Source organism: Hypomesus nipponensis, chromosome 1 (assembly GCF_054491055.1).
Source record: "Hypomesus nipponensis isolate SF chromosome 1, ASM5449105v1, whole genome shotgun sequence".
In the NCBI taxonomy this organism is placed as follows: domain Eukaryota; kingdom Metazoa; phylum Chordata; class Actinopteri; order Osmeriformes; family Osmeridae; genus Hypomesus; species Hypomesus nipponensis.
The window spans coordinates 8,671,095-8,692,505 of record NC_140361.1 but is presented as its reverse complement, the minus strand read 5'-3'; the positions used below and the strand labels follow the sequence as shown (position 1 = coordinate 8,692,505).

The following is a 21,411-nucleotide window of genomic DNA, read 5'->3' as shown; positions in this document are numbered from 1 at the left end:
AAGGAGAAACAGGGCGTTGGTGAGCCGTCTTGGACTGGACTGGCTCTCACTTTAAATTAGTCTAATTAACACATCGCTATGGCAGCAAGGCAGGCAGAGCCAGCGGGAGTCTTATTATGGTCTGTATTATGCATTCCATGTTCCATGGAGGATACAGTATGGAGAGGTAGGTATTCGGAGAGAGCAGAAATACTGTACAGAGGAGAGGAGTGAGGGAGTGAGTGAAAGAGAGCAGGGAGCTGCTCCGTGCTAGTCAGGCTGGGACTGTCACAGAACAGTCAGGGTGAAGGGGAGGAGGTATAAGAAGAAAGACGAGAGAGTGTGTGTGTGTGTGTGGGGGTGTGTGTGTGTGTCGTCTATGCCTCCTGCTGACTGGACAGGAGGTGTGCGGTCAATGAGGTGAGCTCAGCCAAAGCCCCCGGGTCAACATTTACACGGACCAATGACACGGCGGCACTCGCCCTCGCTCGCCCTCGCTCGCCCTCGCTCACGACAACACCTTGCCGCTCTGCTCCACCGACTGCACCTATCACAGCCATCTTAACCCATGCAGACGTCACCATGCATGCGCACACACACACACGCAGATCGTAACACACGCAGGAGCAGATGTCCCACATCAACTTTGCCTGCACTCTGCACCCTCTGTGTCTCCTTGGAGACAGGGGGATGGCATTAAAAAAGACATACACACACACACACACACACACACAGATAATTCAATGATGATAATACTGTTGGATATTGGGCCAGCTGTAGACTCAGTGATTAGACTGAATAAACAACTCACATTAGAAAGGGAATGAGAACGAGAGATAGAGAGCAGGAGAAAGGGAGAGAGAGAGAGTAAGAGGGTGGAGAGAGATAGTGAGAAAGAGAGTGAGAAAGAGAGTGAGAGAGAGACAGAGAAACAGATAGAGAGAGAGAGAGAGAGAGAGAGAGAGAGAGAGAGAGAGAGAGAGAGATACAGAGACAGAGAGAGAGAGAGAGAGAGAGAGAGAGAGAGAGAGAGAGAGAGAGAGAGAGAGAGAGAGAGAGAGAACATGTAAGAGCGAGTGCACAGAGAGAACGAGTGCGTCTAGGAGATTTCAATTCAATGAGCCACCAATTAAACAGTGTCTTTCAGTCAGACCATAGAGCAGACACATCATCATTCTTGGATAGCACAGATGTGAGGACAGATGCAGACACACACACACACACTCGCATACAGACACACACACACACACACACACACACACTCGCATACAGACACACACACACACACACACTCGCATACAGACACACACACACACAGACAGATAAAGCTACTGTATGACACTGTGGTACACACTGTCTCCCAAGAGACATTTTTGAATGATCTTAAGGCTATAATGCATTGGATATTGGATGCTATTCAGTCAAGCAGAGCCCGCTTACAATGGTCTAGTAGAAAGCCATCTAACTATGTAGATCCGACACTAGCGGTAAGCTAGCCATGCAGAAGGCTGGATAGACCTCCATTTGCCTTGTAGCTCATGACTATTCACCAGCCACACACACACACAAGTGCACACATTGACAACATGTGTGCACACACAGAGACAAACAGATACAATCACAGAAAGTAACATCCATTAGGCAACTACAGTCACAAAGTACAGTCATGTTATGACGTTCAGGCACTTAGTATAGAATCGACGAGCCTCGACCTGTGCTAAAAGGGTCCTAAAAAGAAAAACAATAAATTGTCCTGGAAATGTTAAGGAAGGAGAGAAAAAAGAGAGAAAGAGAGTCAGAAAGAGTCCAAAATAGAGATAGAGCAACAAAGAGTCATGAGAGAGAGAGAGAGAGAGAGAGAGAGAGGCTGTGGGTTTTTAATGTAGTTAGTAATTGTAAGTGTTCCTCTTTAATGAAAGCCCAGCGTATTTGGCTAGGCTAATAGACTCAGGTCTGTAAATTCTGCTCGTCATGCATTATTCAGCAGCCATTACCAGACATGCTCATGTGGGAGCCATTATGAGGCCTGTCCTGGTCTGGGGCCCCCCACACACGGGATGCAGAGACCCGGAGGAGGAGAGGACGAGGAGGAGAGGGACACGGTGGGAAAGAGAAGGACAGAGGGGAGGCTGGGGGATGCAATGGACAGACTGAGGGGTGGAACGAGATGGAGAGAGAGAGATGGAGGAGCAAAGAGAGAGAGAGAGAGAGAGAGAGAGAGAGAGAGAGAGAGAGAGAGAGAGAGAGAGAGAGAGAGAGAGAGAGAGAGAGAGAGAGATGGAGGAGCAAGAGAAGAGAGAGAGAGAGAGAGAGAGAGAGAGAGAGAGAGAGAGAGAGAGAGAGAGAGAGAGAGAGAGAGATAACTATCCAGAGGGTTGTAGCAGGCAGTGCGCAGAGGGGGTGACAGACCGGGAGGAGGAGAGAGAGGGAGACAGGAGAGAGGGAGGAGAGAGAAACAGGAGGCTCGAGCATGCAACACCCTGAGGAGGGAGAGACCAAGGGCAGAGGGCTGGAGGAAGTTCATAACAGACCGGTGGGAGGAGGAGAAGGACTGGGAAGAGGGAGAGGAGGTTAGGACCGACACCTGAGTGACGGATAGAGAGAGAGGGATCCGCAGTCTGGCGGTGGTGCGAGGAGTCATGGGGGAAGGAGGAATAAGTGATGGAAAGGTACAGATGGACAGAGGGATTGAGAAACCGATACAAGGACAGACACGCTACAGAAGAGGCTGTGGTGCAGCATAAAGGAGTGACAGGGAGGGAGGGGGAAAAGGTGAAGGCATACAGCGTAAGAGAAACCAAGAGATGGAAAGAAAAGAGAGGGGAGATTGAGAGATGGATGGAGGGAGACTGAGAAACAACAGAGGGGTTGGCATTTCCTGTTGTCGGTGCACAATATGTCAAGTTCTACCTCCCTCCCCACCTCGACCACACTTCTTTTCTTTCTCCCTCGCTTCCTTTTCAATCTCTCATTTACCCCTCCCCCTCTCCTCCCCCTCCCCCTCTCCTCCCCCTCCCCCTCCCCCTGAGAGGGGCTGCTGGTAATTTGACTTTTCTGAGGAGCCTAGGGAGCCAGCATGGCAGGCTGTCCCGTTACCATGGCAGCGTTTGCCAAAAGTCCACCGCTGGGATCCTGAGCCAAGAGCTCTGTGTGTGTGTGTGTGTGTGTGTGTGTGTGTGTGTGTGTGTGTGTGTGAGAGTGTAAGCGTGTTGGAGGGTAATGGGTGTTTAGTGGGCCCTGCCAGACCTGTTCCAGACAGGTCTCTCTCTGAGGGTAACAGGTTCCCCTGACCCTGCGCTGAGGCCCAAGGACACATACCTCTCTCCCTGATTAAAACACACACACACACACACACACAGGTCACACTTAGCATGCTCAAAGCCACGGCTAAAAAGAACCAGCTAATAATAACCAGACAGGGAAGGACCTAACCACCATCTCGTCTCTTCTCATGTTAACTAAAAAACAAACTAAGAATGAACCAAGCTAACCTTCTCAGGCATTATGGTACGCATGTTTTATTCCTACCTAAGGGCAGTACATTCAACGCTTAGCTCAGTTGCTACACTATGAGGCGTATTGTTGGTCACCTATGTTCTGCTTGTTCCATGACAGGTGAGCTAGCTACCTCAGTTGGACAGACACACAGCACTCAGCACTGTGACAACAGGCACATCCACTTCTGAATCCACCAGACAATTTAGTCATGTTTACTTCCTTGTTAGGCATCTGAGGAGCCCTGATGGGCAAATCCCGCGGAGGGGGCGTTGTCCTGTCGCCGCGGGTTACCGCTGCTGTAGGATTTAATGGAACTGTCTGTCAGAAAGCCAAAGAACTGCATGACAGGCACTGAGAAGAGCCTGTGCTCTCAAACACACACACACACATACACAGACGGTGGGGGGAGTGGGGGGGGGGGGTCTGACTGTCAAATATAGATATACTGACTACATACAGGCACACCTCACATGTGCAAGGCGCACACAGCAAGATAAGTTGGAGCAATTGCTGTCTGAGACAGGCCACACCCAGTAATTCATGCATGCGCACACAGCGCACAAACACACAAACACAAGCCACACACAAACAGGAGCTCACAAGCTCTCTCACACACACACACACCCACACACACACAAACACACACACACACACACACAACCCCTGCAGAGAGAGAGAGAGGCTGTATAAACTATTCCAGGTGCACTGAGAGCAGCCAACAGGAGGTCCACTCTGCATGGGAGCTCCACAGTGTTCTTTCCTACAGACCAACATAGCACTGAGATCCTGTCACGCACACAACAACTTGTTCGGAAGGGATTCGTTTAGCTCAGTACACTCAGTCTCACATGATACTGAATAAGGTGGATATTGAGAGAAAGCTAAACTATCTTTGGATAATGTCTGCTGTAAAGTTCCAAACTTCCTTTAATGCATTGAAGGCTTTGGACCTTGAGCCGGCCAGACAGCCAGCCAGTCCCAGTTCCTCTAAATGCTTCAGCTCTATACTGTGTAGGCCTTATTGTTGCCTGAAAGGCAGACAGAGAAGAAAAGCGTGAAAGAGCAAGAGAGTGAGGTAGAGCGGGAGAGTCATTAATAGAAAAGCCACTGATGGCAGTACTCCACAATCCCAACTCAACGGTATGATGCAGAGATGCTTCACACCAGGGAAAGGGGTCTGGATGTGTGTCTGTTAGTTTGTATGTGTGTACTGTATATGTTTTTGTGAATGTGTGTGAGTGAGCGTTAGACATTGACCTCTAGGCTTCTCTTCTCTAAGCTCCTCGTCCCTTGACAGAACCATCCTTCCAATCCACGCATTCTTCCCTATATTCATCTTTCCTTCCTGTGTCTTCCTTCCTCCTCTTCTCCTCCCTCTCTTTACCTCCTTTCTTCCTTCCTTCTGATGTGACCCTCTCTGCCTCCTTTAGACTGGCCACACTCCCTCCTCCCTGCCTCCGTTCTCCCTGCCTCTGATAAAGGCTGCTTCTTCAAAGACGGCCCATTGAAGCCAAATGTGATTTGCTGGAAAGGGCATTGTGGCTATAACCATATGTAATACATTTAGTATGGATTGGCTACAGGCTAAGGATACTGCTAAGAGAATCAGAATCGATAGACTAACTCCCCTCTTTGACCGTCTGAAGGGGAAAACGACACAGCACGATGGCCAACTTCTCAAAAGAAGTTAAAAACAAGAAGTTGTACAACAAACCAAGGACTGGTATTATTGAGTATCCCTTATAAGGACTGGCTGACATTGCATTGGACGGTTTCACGGTTTGGCTCAAGTCCAGATCTGTGTCAAATACTATTTGCAATTCTGTCAAATACGTCAAGTGTTTGGTTGATCTTGCATGGAGTGTCACATGGGTGAATTTTCCAGGACAAGCCAATTGATCAGTTCCACAGTGCTGGACAAGATCAATCAAGCTCAAATGTTATGTATCAGTGGTGGACGGCAGTGGGAATGGAGCCTAAGTGTCTAGGAGGGTGAGGTGAAGACAGGGTCAATCTTTGTTTTACCTCGTAGACTGTCTATGAAACAGCAGATCCCCATAGGACATGGCTGTGGCCCAGCACCCAGAGGATCAGGGCTGGACTCTGGGCTGGACTCTGGGCTGGACTCTGGGCTGGACTCTGGGCTGGACTCTGGGCTGGACTCTGGGCTGCACCAGAGAGCTGCCAGGGGGAGCAGACCGTCCTTGGAGAGTTGTCTGGGAGAGAGCCCCAGATTCAGGGAGCATCATCTGCATGTCAGCACCTCTCAGTCAGAGCCCATGGACTCCCTTTCACGCGTCCGCACAGCAGACAGCTTGCATGAGGGCCCTCTCCCTTTAACACACACACACACGGGCATGCATTTCATCACACACACATGCACGCACACACACACACACGTACACGTACACACTTTTGATTCCCACCATCCCAGTGAGTCTGAGGACATTAACACTGCGGCTATTTCCGGAGGCCCATTAAGGCGGTAAAACATTTAAGGCTCCTGCAGTGCAAATTCTTTCCTTTTTCATATCACTCTCTTTCTCTCTCCCCCCCCCCCCCCACACACACACACACACCTTCCATCCCGCTCATGCAAAAAAAGGGCTGACATGAAGCTTGTGACAGAAACATGTATTTGGTGCGAGGCTGGACTCGCCTGAGTGGGTCGCCAGGCGGGTGGACGGGCAGGCTGGGGGGGGGGGTGGACGGGCAGGCTGGGGGGGGGGGGTGGACGGGCAGGCTGGGGGGGGGGGGGGTGGACGGGCAGGCTGGGGGGGGGGGGTGGACGGGCAGACTGGGGGGGGGGGGTGGACGGGCAGGCTGGGGGGGGGGGGTGGACGGGCAGGCTGGGGGGGGGGGGTGGACGGGCAGGCTGGGGGGGGGGGAGGGGGAGGGGGGGGGGGCAGACTGGGGCTGGGGGGGGGGGCAGGAGGAAGAGGGGGACGAGTGTTCGTCCGCCAAATGGGTCTATTTTGCTGAAATGTGAAGCCGGCACTTTCTTGACATGCTATAATAAATCTATCAGTCTGAATGCAACGGTTGGTGTGCGAGGTGTGTGAGGGAGGGTGTGTGCACGCGCTCTGCATGCAAAGGACAGAAGGACATGGGCAAGGCTCAACACAGGAAGTGCATCCTCCTACCCACAGTGACAATGTTCAAATCATGGTCAGGTCAGACGAGACACAGTGGCTACGGTCACCAGGTAGCCATAATAAGATGGAGCCTATCACAACGTCAGATATGATGCTGTGTGTGCGCATGCAAGAGTATGTTTACAGTATGTTGGACTAAACGGATGACATGACGTGTATTGGCTCATTCAGCTGCCTGACGCAGAGAGCTCCCCGCTGAGCCAGCGAGCCTGGTGGATGTTCTGCTGCTTCCCACGTCTCAGGGGGAATAGCACGTCTGTTGCCACGCACAACATGCAAACCCTATCATCTCACTGAGCCCAAGGACCCTGAACACCATGGAAATGGAGCCTGCATACCGTACTTCACATGGAAATGACACCCTTTTAGAATGCACCCTCACACCGAACCATGCGTTATTTTTTTTACAGAAAGATTGTGTGTGTGTGTGTGTGTGTGCGTGTGTGCATGAGGAGGTATTGGCAGAAAGGCTGATTGGTGCCAGAGGAAAAGTGCTCCGGTTATTCACTTGACCCTGTGATGTCAGCAGGTGCTGTGGAGGCGTTCATGTGGTCTGGCGACGCCCACGCCGCCACGCCACCGGAAGTCGATATCTCCCTGCACCTCTGACCCAAGGACACACCCTCCGGCCATCTCCTCCCACCCACGCGCTTCATTACGTATCGATTTTCACACGGGCGCAGAAACACCCACTCACACCAGCACACAGACACACACACAAGAATATGGAAATTTGGAAGTGCCTGCTAACTGGGTTATGAAGTCATTTGACAGAGAGTTAGATAAAGAGGATGAAAGAGAGAGAGAGAGAGAGAGAGAGAGAGAGAGAGAGAGAGAGAGAGAGAGAGAGAGAGAGAAAAAGACATTCAGGTATTATTAGGGTATATGCACCTGTGTGTATGTGTGTATATGTGTGTGTTAGAGAGAGAGGTATCTAGGTCTATTTGATGAATATGTTTCAGTGGCCAGGGAGCTCCATGGTGTTTGTTAATTCACACTCACTGTGGGTGGTTGGAGGAGGTGAGGGGGAAAGGCTTCAAGGTGTGTGTGTGTGTGTGTGCGCATTGTGTGCGTGTGTGTGTGTCTGAAAACACATTTTAAAATCATTCTAATTCTAACACAGAATTTGTTCAGTGGTGCCCTTGCATGCTGCAAATGACAGTCCGAGCCCACTTTCTAAACTGAGCCTCGTGTCGTAATCATCTCCTCCTCTCTATGGTCTCCAGGTCATCACACCCTCACTAAAATATGATCTGTCTCTGACAGCAAAAATGGGTGTTTATTTGAAAACGCATTATTGTGGGGATCTCACCCACAGACCATCTTCCAGGCAGGGTCTAGAACCTCCTACGATGTGCTTTCAGTCTTCCCCTCCATCTAGCTCTCCCTCGCTCCCTCTCTTCCCCTCTGCTGGCGGCCACACATTAGCAACGATATCACATTTCCATATCTATGTGCATGCATCATTCAGAGTAATTTAACGTATAACTGCAGATATCTCTCTGCTCCATCCTTCCTTCCCTGCCTCTTTCCCTTCATCCATGCACCCTCTCCCTTCACTAGCCTATTTGTCCCGTCCCCCCCAGCTCTCTCTCCTCCTCTCCCCTTTTTATGTCTTCCACCCCCCCCCCCTCTCTTTCAACCTCTCTCCACTCTCCCTCCTTCCCTTCTACTCCCTCAAAAGTGGGAGACATTCAGAGTTGTCTCTGAAAAGGTTAGAAGCTGACAACCAAAATGCTGCTGAGGTCTGGCCCCCAGACGACACTCATTCTCTCTTACAGAAAGTAGATAAGACCTACTCACAAAATATTGGAAATCTTATATGTTAAATAGTGTAGGCAGCATCATTCTCCAGCTCTTTAGAACACGTGTCCACTCTCTCAGCTCACACCCCAGTCGGGTTTTGGCCAGTTTAGCTTTTTTGTCCAGAAAGCTCTCCTGTTGTGTTTGACGCTTTATGGCGGGCCATTTTGTGATGCCTTGTTTTTTACAAACGTCTAATAGTACATGTTCTCTGTAGCATCATCTTTGTTTACGTTGTATCCTATCTCTACACTCGTCTGACAAGCTGTGTGTGTGTGAGACTGTGTGTGACTGAGAACCTGTGCGGTTCAGTAGGGGAGTGTGTAACAATGTGTGTGTCTCTCCCAGGTCGATAAATATTGGAAATGTGTGTCCTGAATGTGCCCTAGCCAGAAACACAGACACAAGCTCATAGTGACAAAACATCTGTTTGTGTGTGTGCACACACACACACACCCACACATACCCAAAATCTATTTGGATATGGCGACAAGCATTTGTTTGGCCGTCACTTCCACCTCCATGATTGTGAAGCACTGGCAACGCTCCTCTGTTTGCTGTGAGGACCCCTTCCTGTGTAACACAGGGTTTGGAGTGAGTATGTGTCTTTATGCATATGCGTGTTAGATTCCAGCAAGCTGCTTCAGAGAATCTTCACTTCACAGGTCAATTCCCATTCACTCAACGACCATTTGTTAGGCAGGTCGGAGGGTCTCTTCCTCCAACCCCGATACACAAACACACACACACACACATTCTTATATAGACAAAGATAACCATGCAATTATAGCTGATGGGAGACATTATTCATCCACACCACAGTTAGACAAAATGATTGCTATAACTCATCACATGAGTCTGTCAATCAATCATGTAATCATGCATGAACACACACACACACACACACACACACACAAACGTTTCGGTCACACACACAAAGACACACATTTTCATAGTCGTTCTGTCTCTGTCTCTCTCTCTTGCTTTTTATATCGTTCTTTCACACACAAACACACACCTCCCACACTCATTCTCTCTCACTCACACACACACCCCACTATGTCAACCACCTCAGTATTCACATCGCAAGGGCTCTCTTAGCTTTGGGGCCTCAGGATGAATCCTTGTATTGTAAATATGAAGGTAATGTCTTGTGTCAATCTGTCATGTCTTATCTTAACAAATGCATCTCCACTGAGAGCAGGGTTTAGCTTTTAGCACCGACATACATCACGTCAGTGTCACCTTATAAAAGTGCTACATTTATATTCCTGACAGTGGTGTGAACCAAGGATTTTTTGTATGGGTGGGTGTGTGTGAGAGTGTGTTCGCGTGTATTTGTGTGTGCGTGTGTGTGTGTGTATGTAAGAACTATGATCCCCAGAGAGAGTTAAGCCAATGCCTGAAGGAGATAGCAGTTATTTACATATTCAGATTTGTGTGACCCAAGATCCCCACACTCATCAAGAGAAACCAATTAAAACTCTCTTCGTTTAATGTTTACCTTAATTAAATGCTATAATTAATGGCTTTCCACCATCCTATTGTGGCTTTTTCAATTAGACAGAGTGACAGTGACAAAAGTTGCCATGCAGCCACATTCATCCGCTCGCCGAGTCTCCGATGACGAGATTGGAACGTGGAACCGGACGATAATGAAATGAGGAACGCTGTTCTGTGTTCACTGTTTGGTATTGTCTCACCTCTCCCTTTTTGCTTTCTCTCTCGTTCCTGATTATGGAAGCACTCAGTTCATAAATCGAGCAACAATGAGATGGTAATCCTCCTGGCAGTGTCCGTCGATCCAGACGGCAGTGCCATGGAGAGGGCTGAGACTGTGCCCTGGTGCCAGCGTGGCCAAACATGGCAGAGCTGCGAGGTGAGGATGGCAGGCAGTACACAGGCAGGCAGGCAGGCAGGCAGGCAGGCCAAGGAGTGCCAGGGCTTGATGCCACCTAGCCTCAGCAAGTTCCACTGGCATCAAGTCACTGGGGTAGCCATAACGACCAGCACTGGAGCCAGCATGCCAACAACTGCTACTGGCACCAAGTCCATGTAAGGTAACCATTACTGATGACAAGGAATGAAAAGAAGCCACTATGCCAACAAGTGCTACTGGCACACTTCTCCTGCTGCTGAAGCCAGCATGGTGACCAGCATTACTACTGGCAACAAGTGCTTGTGGCAGTACAGAAGAGTCCAGGCCCCAGGGGTCTCAGTGGGCTGGCCTCTTTATGGCCAACACAAAATCCCAGTTGGCTATAGTTATGGTCTATACGCTGTGAAGAACAACCCGAGAAAAGACAACAATGAACATCTGTGTGTCCTACATAGTCAAGGAAATTGAGTTTTTAATATGTTTCTTTTCTTCTGTTAGTCTTACAATAAAGCCTTCAAAATGTCTTTAATAAAAATAACTGTCTCTCTAGGCCCACACAGAGAGCTTAGAATAAAAAAAATGTATAAAATACATTAATTTCTCTTTCCAAGCCCACATTTTAATTTCCTCTCTGTTCCCACACACACACTTTCCTGTCACTCCAGCTGTGTTTAATGTGTCTCGCCTCTCTCTCAGACCTTCCAAAAGACATACTCGATTGACCCCTTGCACGGCACACACTCATCCATCCACGTGTACTCATACACAAACACATACAAATGCCCCTCTCTCTCTCTCTCTCTCTCTCTCTCACTCTATCTCTCTCACTCTCACTCTCATTCTCTCTCACTCCCCCTTCAAGCCCAGCAAAGCAGACAGGATCCACTAATCTTTTAGTACACTCTCAGAGCTATTGTTTGCATCCACTGTGGTCCTATTCATGTGCCACTCACTGTTCCCCTCTCATTTTAATACTCCAACTGTGCCCGCGGGCTGGAAACAGCTTAAAGCTATGTTCTCACTGTTTATAAAAGCACCCCCCCACACACAGACCGCCCCCTCCTCCACCTCCACTTCCCTGGCTATGATCTCCTCCTTCCCCAGGATAAGACGCTGGAATTACCGTCGCTGGCTCTATCCACGGGAGGATCGGGGGTTGAAACAGCATGTGTGTGTGTGTATGCGTGAGTTCCTATATGCAGCTCCTTCTGTCTCCATGATGAGCAAGAAGCACAGAATTGGGGGAGTGGTTGCCATGGCACCGACTGGAAAATGTGGATGGACTGTGGTGGTGTGCGCCGAGGTGGGCCGTGGGCCGTGGGGGGGGGGTGACTGGTGGGGGGAAGGTGGAGGGGGGAGGTGGGCGGCAGATTGGACGCAATGAGCCATGACCCCCGCCAGGACACTCCATGTACACACGCACACGCACGCGTGCGCAACACCTACTGTAGTTCCAACAGCCTCAGATCACTGAGCTATAGAGCTGTAGCCTGCATTGGAGAGAATGGGAGTAGAAAACAGAGAGCATGTAGGGAGGGAGGGGGGAGAGAGAGAGAGAGAGAGAGAGAGAGAGAGAGAGAGAGAGAGAGAGCACACAGAGCTTCATCTTCTCTCTTGACGGCTATCGGACCAGGCTGCACGTGATAACAAACATTGCCCATCCATCAGGGCCTCGATCACGCCGTCTCTGCCTCTCCCATCTCAGCCGCTGTGGCATTGGTGGCGTTTCCTCGGGCAGATGCATGGCGCCGGGGTTAAGTTCATCATCTCTCACACTCGTGAAAGTGCCTGGGGAGTCCGTGTACCACTAGATCAACTCTACAACTTAAAGAGCCTAAACGTTTCAGCTTCAATGATCAATACCAGACAGGGCAATGTTCTTTACAAGCTAATAGACAAATCCATTCCCGAAAAGCCCCCTGGGTTTCTATGTGTGTGTCTGTGTGTGTGCGCTGAGCTGGGACTTGTGGTGTAGGGGTGTGTCTTGTGGTGGAGGAGTGCCACTTGAATACACACACACACACACGGGCATGACATCAAACGTGTGCATGAGCACACACACACACACACATATACAGTATGACGACAGCAGAGACCAGCACCAGTGTCAAACTCAAGCCTTGCTCCATGGTGCTCTTATGCCCTACATGTTGACAACTTAAAGAGCTTAAGATGGCAATCCTATCCTAACTGCTTTGGAAGCCATATTGCTCGGCAAATGTCATAGTTGCGTCATGAAAGTGGAATCTCCAAAGACGGGTGTTACCCCCATTAGATGTGTGCAATCTCCTGAAACACCTGTTGAGAAGCCATCTGAGAACAGCCTGCTTCTCCTCACACACCCAGTAATCACACACACTTACACATACAAACTCTGCTGATCTGAGTGAACACAAACAAGTAAATATAGCAAGTACAACTCCTGAACACTGCCAAAACAACGACTTCAAATCTCTACTTCCTCCGACATAAGTATCTGTCTCTCCTGCAGCCTGTCAGTCAGCCTGCCTGCCTGCTAGCCAGTCACTTTAGTCTGGTCTGCTTGTTCAATCTGTCCGGCCACTCCCGGCTCCTGAACCTCTCCCTGCACTGGCGTCTGTGAACGCAGCTCAGCCGAGCTCAACTGCAGCCATTTAAAGATCGTTACGGGAATAATTGTTGTATTGCTGCCAGAAGAAAAACACAAAGAGGCATTTTTAAGAGGCAGCTAAATTCCCATCTGATTAAGTCGATGCAAGAGAGACCAATTAATTACTGTCTAATTTGGAGGACAATGGTGTTTTCAGCTGAGTTGATAAGGCTAATACAGGCTGTTGGTTTAAGCCACGGTACTGCACTGCACTGCACTGCCTGACTCTCTCTCTCTCTCTCTATCTGTCTCAGTCTCTCTGTACTCCTCTCCTTTTCCCACCCTTCCCCACCCATACTCTCTTCATAACTGTGCATTAAAAAGCTCTGTTAGATTAATTTTCAAAAACAAGAAGAAACAAATCCCCTGGTGTGTGTATGCATGTACCCAAAGGTGACTGTATTGCACTGTATGTGTGATGTGAATGTATGTGTGTAAATGTGTCTGTGTGTGTGTGTGTGTGTGTGTGTGTGTGTGTGTGTGAGTAGTAAACTCTAGCTGAACTTCCCTTGTCTCCAGTCTTTTTGGTGATAGCTAATCTTCTCTCCGGCAGTGCAGTCATGTCTTCGACATGCTGATGTTCTCTGTATTTGTCAGTGCTTCAGTAATGCTATCTATTTTGCTGGCCCTTACCTGGAGGGGGGTCTCTAACACACACACTCACACACACACACACAATTACCCATCCTTGTGAACATTCAAACACCTTCACTCCCACACATGCACACATATGCAAATGTTAACACAGAAATGCACCAACATGAAAACTATCCCAAAGTGACACACCCAAAACACAAGCACACAAACATCTACACACATTGCCTGTAAATTGACTTGTCGGCTTCAATCAGGGCAGGAACAAAAGCCTATGTGTGAAGCTGGCATCGTTAACGGGCCTGCGAGGAGAAAGCGGCATCTTTGAAGACAAAGGGAGAGCAAGGTCGAGCTGACTTATTATGTACTTTAGTTGATGTAAGGAAGCCTGGGCTTTTTTGAATTTTTTCAGGAAGAGGAGCAGGAGGAGGAGGAAGAGGACACGGAGGAGAAGGAGGAGGAAGAGGAGGAAGAAGTGGAGGAGAAGACGGAGGTGAAGGAGGAAGAGAAGGGGAAGGAGGAAGGAAAGAAGGAGAGGAACGTGACAGGGCACTCACCTCTTACAGAGTAGAGGGTGCACAAACACATCTGGCTGGTCTAGGGAGGAGGGTGGATGGAGGGATGAAGATGGAGGTGTGGACAGAGGGCGAGAGGAAGAGGGCTGAGATGAGAAAGGGGCAGACAGAAGGGAGCAGACATTGTTTTGGATGGATGAAGGTGGAGAGAGGTTAAGGCAGACAGAGATAGAAGGATATAAAAATAAATACAATGTTGTGGAGGAGAGAGAGAGAGAGAGAGAGAGAGAGAGAGAGAGAGAGAGAGAGAGAGAGAGAGAGAGAGAGAGAGAGAGAGAGAGACAGTGATGCATACGGTGGGCAACAGGATTGCAGTCTGTACATTTCAACAACTATGACACACTGCATTATAAGCTGTGGACAAGAGAGAGGTAAGCTAGTCTATTCCTCTGAGCACAATGTCAAAAGCTTGTTATAAGACACACACACACACACACACAAACCCACACAAACCTCTCAAAACAATTCCCTCTTCTCCGCCCCACCGCCTCTTCCTCCTCTATTCATCGCCCTCTCCTTCTTCAGTTCCACCTCTCAGGCACCTCTCCTCCTTCTCCTCCCCCTCTCTTCATTCAGTATGACCCTGTACGGAGACAGTCTCCAGACTAGGCTGATAATACCACTCGGCTGCACGCACAAAGCTGTGGCAAATTGATTATTTCGTAATACGGAGGGCGCAGAATCTTTTTCTCTTCCACCCTCCTCTTTTCCCCCTCTCCCTTTCTCTCTCTTTCTCTCTCCCTCTCTCCCTTGGCCTTTCTGTCTCCTCCTTCCTCTCTCTTTCTCGCGCTTGCTCTCCTTCTCCCTCTCATTCTCGGGCGTGTGATTCTGATTCTGCATGGGGCAGACATGCGTTGCGAAGAATAGGCGTATCCAATCCTACTCTCATTAAACACCCTGGCACCCACCCAACATAAACAAGCCAGTCACAACCCCACATCTTCAAGCCCCTCTCCCTGGTTCGTCCTCACCCTCCCCTCTCTAAGTCTCTATCTCTCAAACTCTCCCTCTCCCCATCCTGCCAGTCGATGCGTTCCACCTCTAGCTGCCGTGTAAACAGACGTTGCCCTTGGGGAGGGCTGGGAGAGCTCCATCGTTGTTTGTGTGCGTCTCTAACTAACTCTACCATCTGTAGGGAGCTGAGCCAAGCCCGGCGGAGCAAGACACATACCTGGCACCCTTCCGGTTTCCTAGTCTCCCCGCCTCCCATTCTCTCAGCATTCCAGTCTCCCAGCCTCACAGACTCCCAGAATGTCGGCCTTACAGCCTCCCAGTCTCAAATTTCCCCAGCATTCCAGTCTTCCTGCCTGTCAGCCTCCCAGCTTCCCAGTCTTACAACCTCCCAGTTTACCAGTTTCCAAGTCTTGCAACCTTCCAAGTCTCTGTCTCACAGTCCTCCATAGCCATCCCCTGCAGTCTTCCACTAGACTGTATCTCATTTACCCCCAGCTCCACACCCCACCCAGTTAGCAGACTGCTTATCTGACACCTCTCGTTCTCCTTTGCAGCCCTCCACAGCCCTCCTCCCTCCACAGCCCTCCTCCCTCCACAGCCCTCCTCCCTCCTCCATCCACAGCCCTCCTCCCTCCACAGCCCTCCTCCCTCCTCCCTCCACAGCCCTCCTCCCTCCTCCCTCCACAGCCCTCCTCCCTCCTCCTTCCACAGCCCTCCTCCCTCCACAGCACTCCTCCCTCCACAGCCCTCCTCCCTCCACAGCCCTCCTCCCTCCACAGCCCTCCTCCCTCCACAGCCCTCCTCCCTCCTCCCTCCACAGCCCTCCTCTCTCCACAGCCCTCCTCCCTCCACAGCCCTCCTCCCTCCACAGCCCTCCTCCCTCCACAGCCCTCCTCCCTCCTCCATCCACAGCCCTCCTCCCTCCACAGCACTCCTCCCTCCACAGCCCTCCTCCCTCCTCCCTCCACAGCCCTCCTCCCTCCACAGCCCTCCTCCCTCCACAGCCCTCCTCCCTCCTCCCTCCACAGCCCTCCTCTCTCCACAGCCCTCCTCCCTCCACAGCCCTCCTCCCTCCACAGCCCTCCTCCCTCCACAGCCCTCCTCCCTCCTCCATCCACAGCCCTCCTCCCTCCACAGCCCTCCTCCCTCCTCCCTCCACAGCCCTCCTCCCTCCACAGCCCTCCTCCCTCCTCCCTCCACAGCCCTCCTCCCTCCTCCTTCCACAGCCCTCCTCCCTCCACAGCACTCCTCCCTCCACAGCCCTCCTCCCTCCACAGCCCTCCTCCCTCCACAGCCCTCCTCCCTCCAAAGCCCTCCTCCCTCCTCCCTCCTCCCTCCTCCCTCCTCCCTCCTCCCTCCACAGCCCTCCTCCCTCCACAGCCCTCCTCCCTCCACAGCACTCCTCCCTCCACAGCCCTCCTCCCTCCACAGCACTCCTCCCTCCACAGCCCTCCTCCCTCCTCCCTCCACAGCCCTCCTCCCTCCACAGCCCTCCTCCCTCCTCCCTCCACAGCCCTCCTCCCTCCACAGCCCTCCTCCCTCCACAGCCCTCCTCCCTCCACAGCCCTCCTCCCTCCTCCCTCCACAGCCCTCCTCTCTCCACAGCCCTCCTCCCTCCACAGCCCTCCTCCCTCCACAGCCCTCCTCCCTCCACAGCCCTCCTCCCTCCACAGCACTCCTCCCTCCACAGCCCTCCTCCCTCCACAGCCCTCCTCCCTCCTCCCTCCACAGCCCTCCTCCCTCCACAGCCCTCCTCCCTCCACAGCACTCCTCCCTCCACAGCCCTCCACCTCTCCACAAAATTCCTCAAAAACATTCCTCCTCAGGGTTGTAACAACAGCTGTTGCCCCCAAATCCAATACCCACGACACTCATACAGGAAGTACCACAGGAAGGGTGCTCACCGTTGTCCGCCTCTGACTTCCTGTCATGCTCAGTGTCGGTGAGGGAGAGGGCAGAGTTGGCTCGGCTGGAGAGGCAGGAGCTCTGGCCGGACTTCATGCCCCGGAGCCACATGTGCTGCAGGCCGTGCGCAGGGGAGGGGTCCGCCTCAGGCTCCGTGTCCACGTCCGAACCCACCCCCAGGGAGTAGCCACGCCCAGCCCCGGGGCGCTGATGCCCTGCCTCCTCCAGACGGGGGTAGTCTGGACTCCTCATCTGGGAGGGCTTGCAGAACTCCAGGTCTGGGGGAAGAGAGGGGGGAGAGAGAGAGAGTGGGAAGTGTGAGGAGAGAGAGAGTGGGAAGTGTGGGGAGAGAGAGTGGGAAGTGTGGGGAGAGAGAGAGTGGGAAGTGTGGGGAGAGAGAGAGTGGGAAGTGTGGGGAGAGAGAGAGTGGGAAGTGAGGGGAGAGAGAGAGGGAAGTGTAGGGAGAGAGAGAGTGGGAAGTGTGGGGAGAGAGAGAGAGTGGGAAGTGTGGGGAGAGAGAGAGTGGGAAGTGTGGGGAGAGAGAGTGGGAAGTGTGGGGAGAGAGAGAGAGGGAAGTGTGGGGAGAGAGAGAGGGAAGTGTGGGGAGAGAGAGAGTGGGAAGAGTGAGCGAGAGATACCACATAATATGAATAAATGAACACTTGACAAAATAAACTCAAATAAATATGATCAGACGTGTAGGGTATCCTTCAATATGCAGTGGTAATCACAGTCAACCCCTGCCTGTCTCACGTTTCATAAAGACATCAGACTAGAAGCTGTTTCTACACACCATCCATTGTCTAGATTCCTGCACCACTGCATTTGAGCACTATACCGCAAATAAGAATTCTTAGCTTTTCTTAGCTCTTAAGTAAAAGTATCTAACTACTCAGTCAAAATATCTCATATTTGTCCTTATTAGATTGTTTTAGTACTGTGTGTGCTTTTTTATCTTTTATATTTATACACATTTTCATACGTACGTTACGGACAGTGACAACCCTTTTAAAGGGGTCATTGACTGGGTTTTTTGGTTATTTCACACTGTTCCTTAAGGTCTCTGAATAGGGTATGTAACATTGGTTGGGCTGAAAATGGCCTGGGTGCTGTTCTATGTCCCCTGATGCTTCCTGTGAAATTGTCCGGGAAAGAAACGCTAGGTTTTTTCCTGTTATGGTATGCTCATGAATAAATAGATGAGCTGCACGCTGATTGGTTGGTTTACGAGTGAAGCTGCGGAGCAAAGACGCAACACGGCCAACAGCACTCACTGAAACAACGAAGGTGGAGACTTGAAATGAAAACGAACAAATAAATCTATTGTGTCTACACAACACAATGTTTTCAACATATTGACTAGATATAATTTGAAATTATAACATTAGTTGTTTCCACTTTTGTTGTCGAAGCAAACGGGATCGACTTAGGTGGGTAACGTTGGCACTACAGCTTAGCAAACAAACTTAAGAGATTTAACTCAGCTTCAGTTAGCTCTATCTATCTTGCTGAAAAATAGATCTGGACAAACATGCATTTTGAATTGTAGATTTACATGACAACACAGGTTATTTATTTGAATGAAACACACTCAGGAACATGAAATAATGTTAGTCCCATTACTAATAAACTAAATCATCACACATTCTACCAATGCTAGATACAGGCAGGATGCCTTGCTAATAACTGTTAGCGACAACATCCTACTACAACTTGCGGCTGTGATGAATATAAGGTAGGAACAGCACCTCTTTTCAGCAACAGCTTCATAGCAAATCCTGCTTTACATTGTTTTCAAAACTGTCCTCGGTGAAATGGTTCGAGCAAATGTGTAATTGAGGGTCGAACTGCACAAGGATCTTTTCATAGACAAACATCTTCTCATAGCATTCCCTGTACAGGTGGGAACACTGCATTTACCACCGTGGTAAATTTTCAATATCCTTGAAAAAGGTTCTTCTTTGAAATTCTGTGGAAGTACACAGAGCAGCGCGCAGCAAATTTGGGGGCGTGACAAAGGTACAGACCAGAGGTTTACAGGTACAGCTGTAAAATCTACCGTTTTACAGCAATTTTTTATTTATTTAGAGATTTGCATAGGAGAGAGGTGTCAATGGACTTTGGGGTTCAATGTGTGTCCATTTTACCCACTGACCTGTCGTTATTCAACTGTGACAAGGTAAATTTGGTTCTGCAATCAATGACCACTTTAAAGAAACCTTCGAAAAAAGCTGAAAAAAAGCTTTGATCTTGAACATTGAGAGATTTCTGTGATTTCGAATAACCTTTTTCATTCTCAAAAAAAACACACACACACACTAGCAGAAAATCAGGTTTGATTTGAACAATTACTTCCCAATTGGAGCAGTTACATCTCATTTCTAAAGAGACATTTGTTGCAGCTCTTCCCCTCTTTAAATGAACCTCAAGCTTTATTACCTCTGACAGACGCTGGCAAAATACAAGACCTAAAAACACCTCGTCTAGTTCCTCCTTGTTCATAGAAAACACAGACCTGTCACAGACCTGTCTATGTTGTCCCTGAAAATATTTTTTTCCCAATGAATAAAACCACATGGTAAATGTACAGTGTATGCCTCTGCAACACTCTGCTCTCAGCTGGAACCCTGAACCTTTCTGATTTGGTGATTTACAAGTTTGTGTTCCCACCCTATCTGTGAGATTGAACATGTGGTTGTTGCCCCAACTCCTCTGCCCCCCTCCCTCCACCCCACCTCAAACCCTGTCTCAAGGGAGCAGAGGGAAGGTTGTCCTGCTTCAATCTAGGTTAGATGGTAGACATGATATGCCCATATGATGTTGCAGTGGGGGACCTATTTTGACGGGCTGTAACGAATGTGCCATCTTGTGTGCATGCAAGCTTCACTGTTTTACTCTCTGTTTACATGAATACACTTGAATAAAGTTTAACTGTCAAAGTCCTAAAATTGCATTCACACTGACAGAAACAAGCAGATGTTGTCGATACCATGAATGACAAGTATGCTTGTTAGCAGTATGCGCAAGGACCTACTGCAGGGGCTATAGTTAAAGGTTGGAAATCACACATACAAGCTGTAAACACACACACACACACACACAGACACAGACTCGCTCGATCCCTATTATACACACACAGGCAAACACACTCAAACTCAGTTACTCACATGGATGCACACATTCACCACACACTCACACAGTATGCTCGCACAGTCCACACACAGACACACACACACACAGACACACACACACACACACACACACAAGAAGGCCGTCTATTGATCAAAGAGAAGCCTGCCCTGATGAGGTCCAGTTTCTCTTTTAACACCACACATGACCTGCATAGGCTACATCCATCAGACTGAGGGACCTCGGCCCATTTCTCCTCTCCCTGCCAGCACGGAGAGAGGGAGGGAGGGAGGGAGGGAGGGAGGGAGGGAGGGAGGGAGGGAGGGAGGGAGGGAGGGAGGGAGGGAGGGAGGGAGGGAGGGAGGGAGGGAGGGAGGGAGGGAGGGAGGGGTGTGGATGAGGAGGGAGGGAGGGAGGGAGGGGTGTGGATGAGGACAAAGAGGTGGGTGGTGGGGAGGGAGTAGGATGAGGGGTGGGGGATGGGAGGGGGACTGGATGACATGTGAAAGGGGGGGGGGGGGGGGAGACGGGGGGAGAGGGGGGAGAGGGGGGTGCTGGCCGGCGGTGGAGTCGACGAAAAAAAGGTGAGACTGGAGCCAGAGGATGGAGTGACCCAGTTTAGCCATGGGAGAGAAGCACACCATCACCTCTGGAGAGAGACGGTAATCTGCTGTCTCCCACTGTCTGTCTGGCTCCTTTAGACCACTAATGACTAACACACACTGGCCCCTTTGAGTGTGTGGTCTTGTGCGATTCGCAGAGTGTGTGTACTAACGTGTGTGCGCGTCCTCACGTGTGTGCGTGTGTGTTGGCGCACACGTGTGTTTCTGCAGGTGTGCGTGAGTTTGTGTGTGTGTGTGTGGGGGGGGGTTACCTGGCTGTTGCTGGCTGTAGTTACTGTGTGGGTCTCGATGGGCTCCCAGGGTGAGTCGGAGCTCGTGTGTGTACTCCGGCAGGGTCTCTCTAGATGTGTAGGACTGCTGGCGAGCTGGACGCTCATCCTCACTCTCATCTGAAGAGCTCGTGTAGGACATCTCCATCTCATGGCGTCCCTTGGACAAGGGCTGGTAGGGCTTGCTGTCCATCTCTTCCATGGCTGAAACTCTCCTCCGCTGGGTGTGCCGTTCTCTCTCTCTTTTTGTGGTTGAATTGGTATTTCTCTCTCTCTCTGTCTGTCTCAGTCAGATAGGAAGACCACAATACAGAGGTCTGGAGGAGGGAGGGAGGGAGAGAGAGAGAGAGAGAGAGAGAGAGAGAGAGAGAGAGAGAGAGACAGACAGACAGACAGACAGAGACAGAGAGACAGACAGA

At 50.4% G+C, this 21,411-nt stretch overlaps 1 protein-coding gene across 1 annotated transcript in view; it reads right to left on the bottom strand.

Moving 5' to 3' along the window:
* The window catches only part of LOC146302388 (teneurin-1-like), a 92,820-nt gene extending 71,626 nt beyond the window's left edge, over positions 1–21,194 (bottom strand). The window contains exons 1-2 of the mRNA XM_084699038.1: positions 20,975–21,194; positions 16,971–17,249 (exon numbers count right to left, since the gene is read on the bottom strand). Coding sequence (XP_084555164.1) covers positions 16,971–17,249; positions 20,975–21,194 — 499 coding nt within the window. The remainder of the gene's footprint in view (positions 1–16,970; positions 17,250–20,974) is intronic.
* Positions 21,195–21,411: the final 217 nt, after the last annotated feature.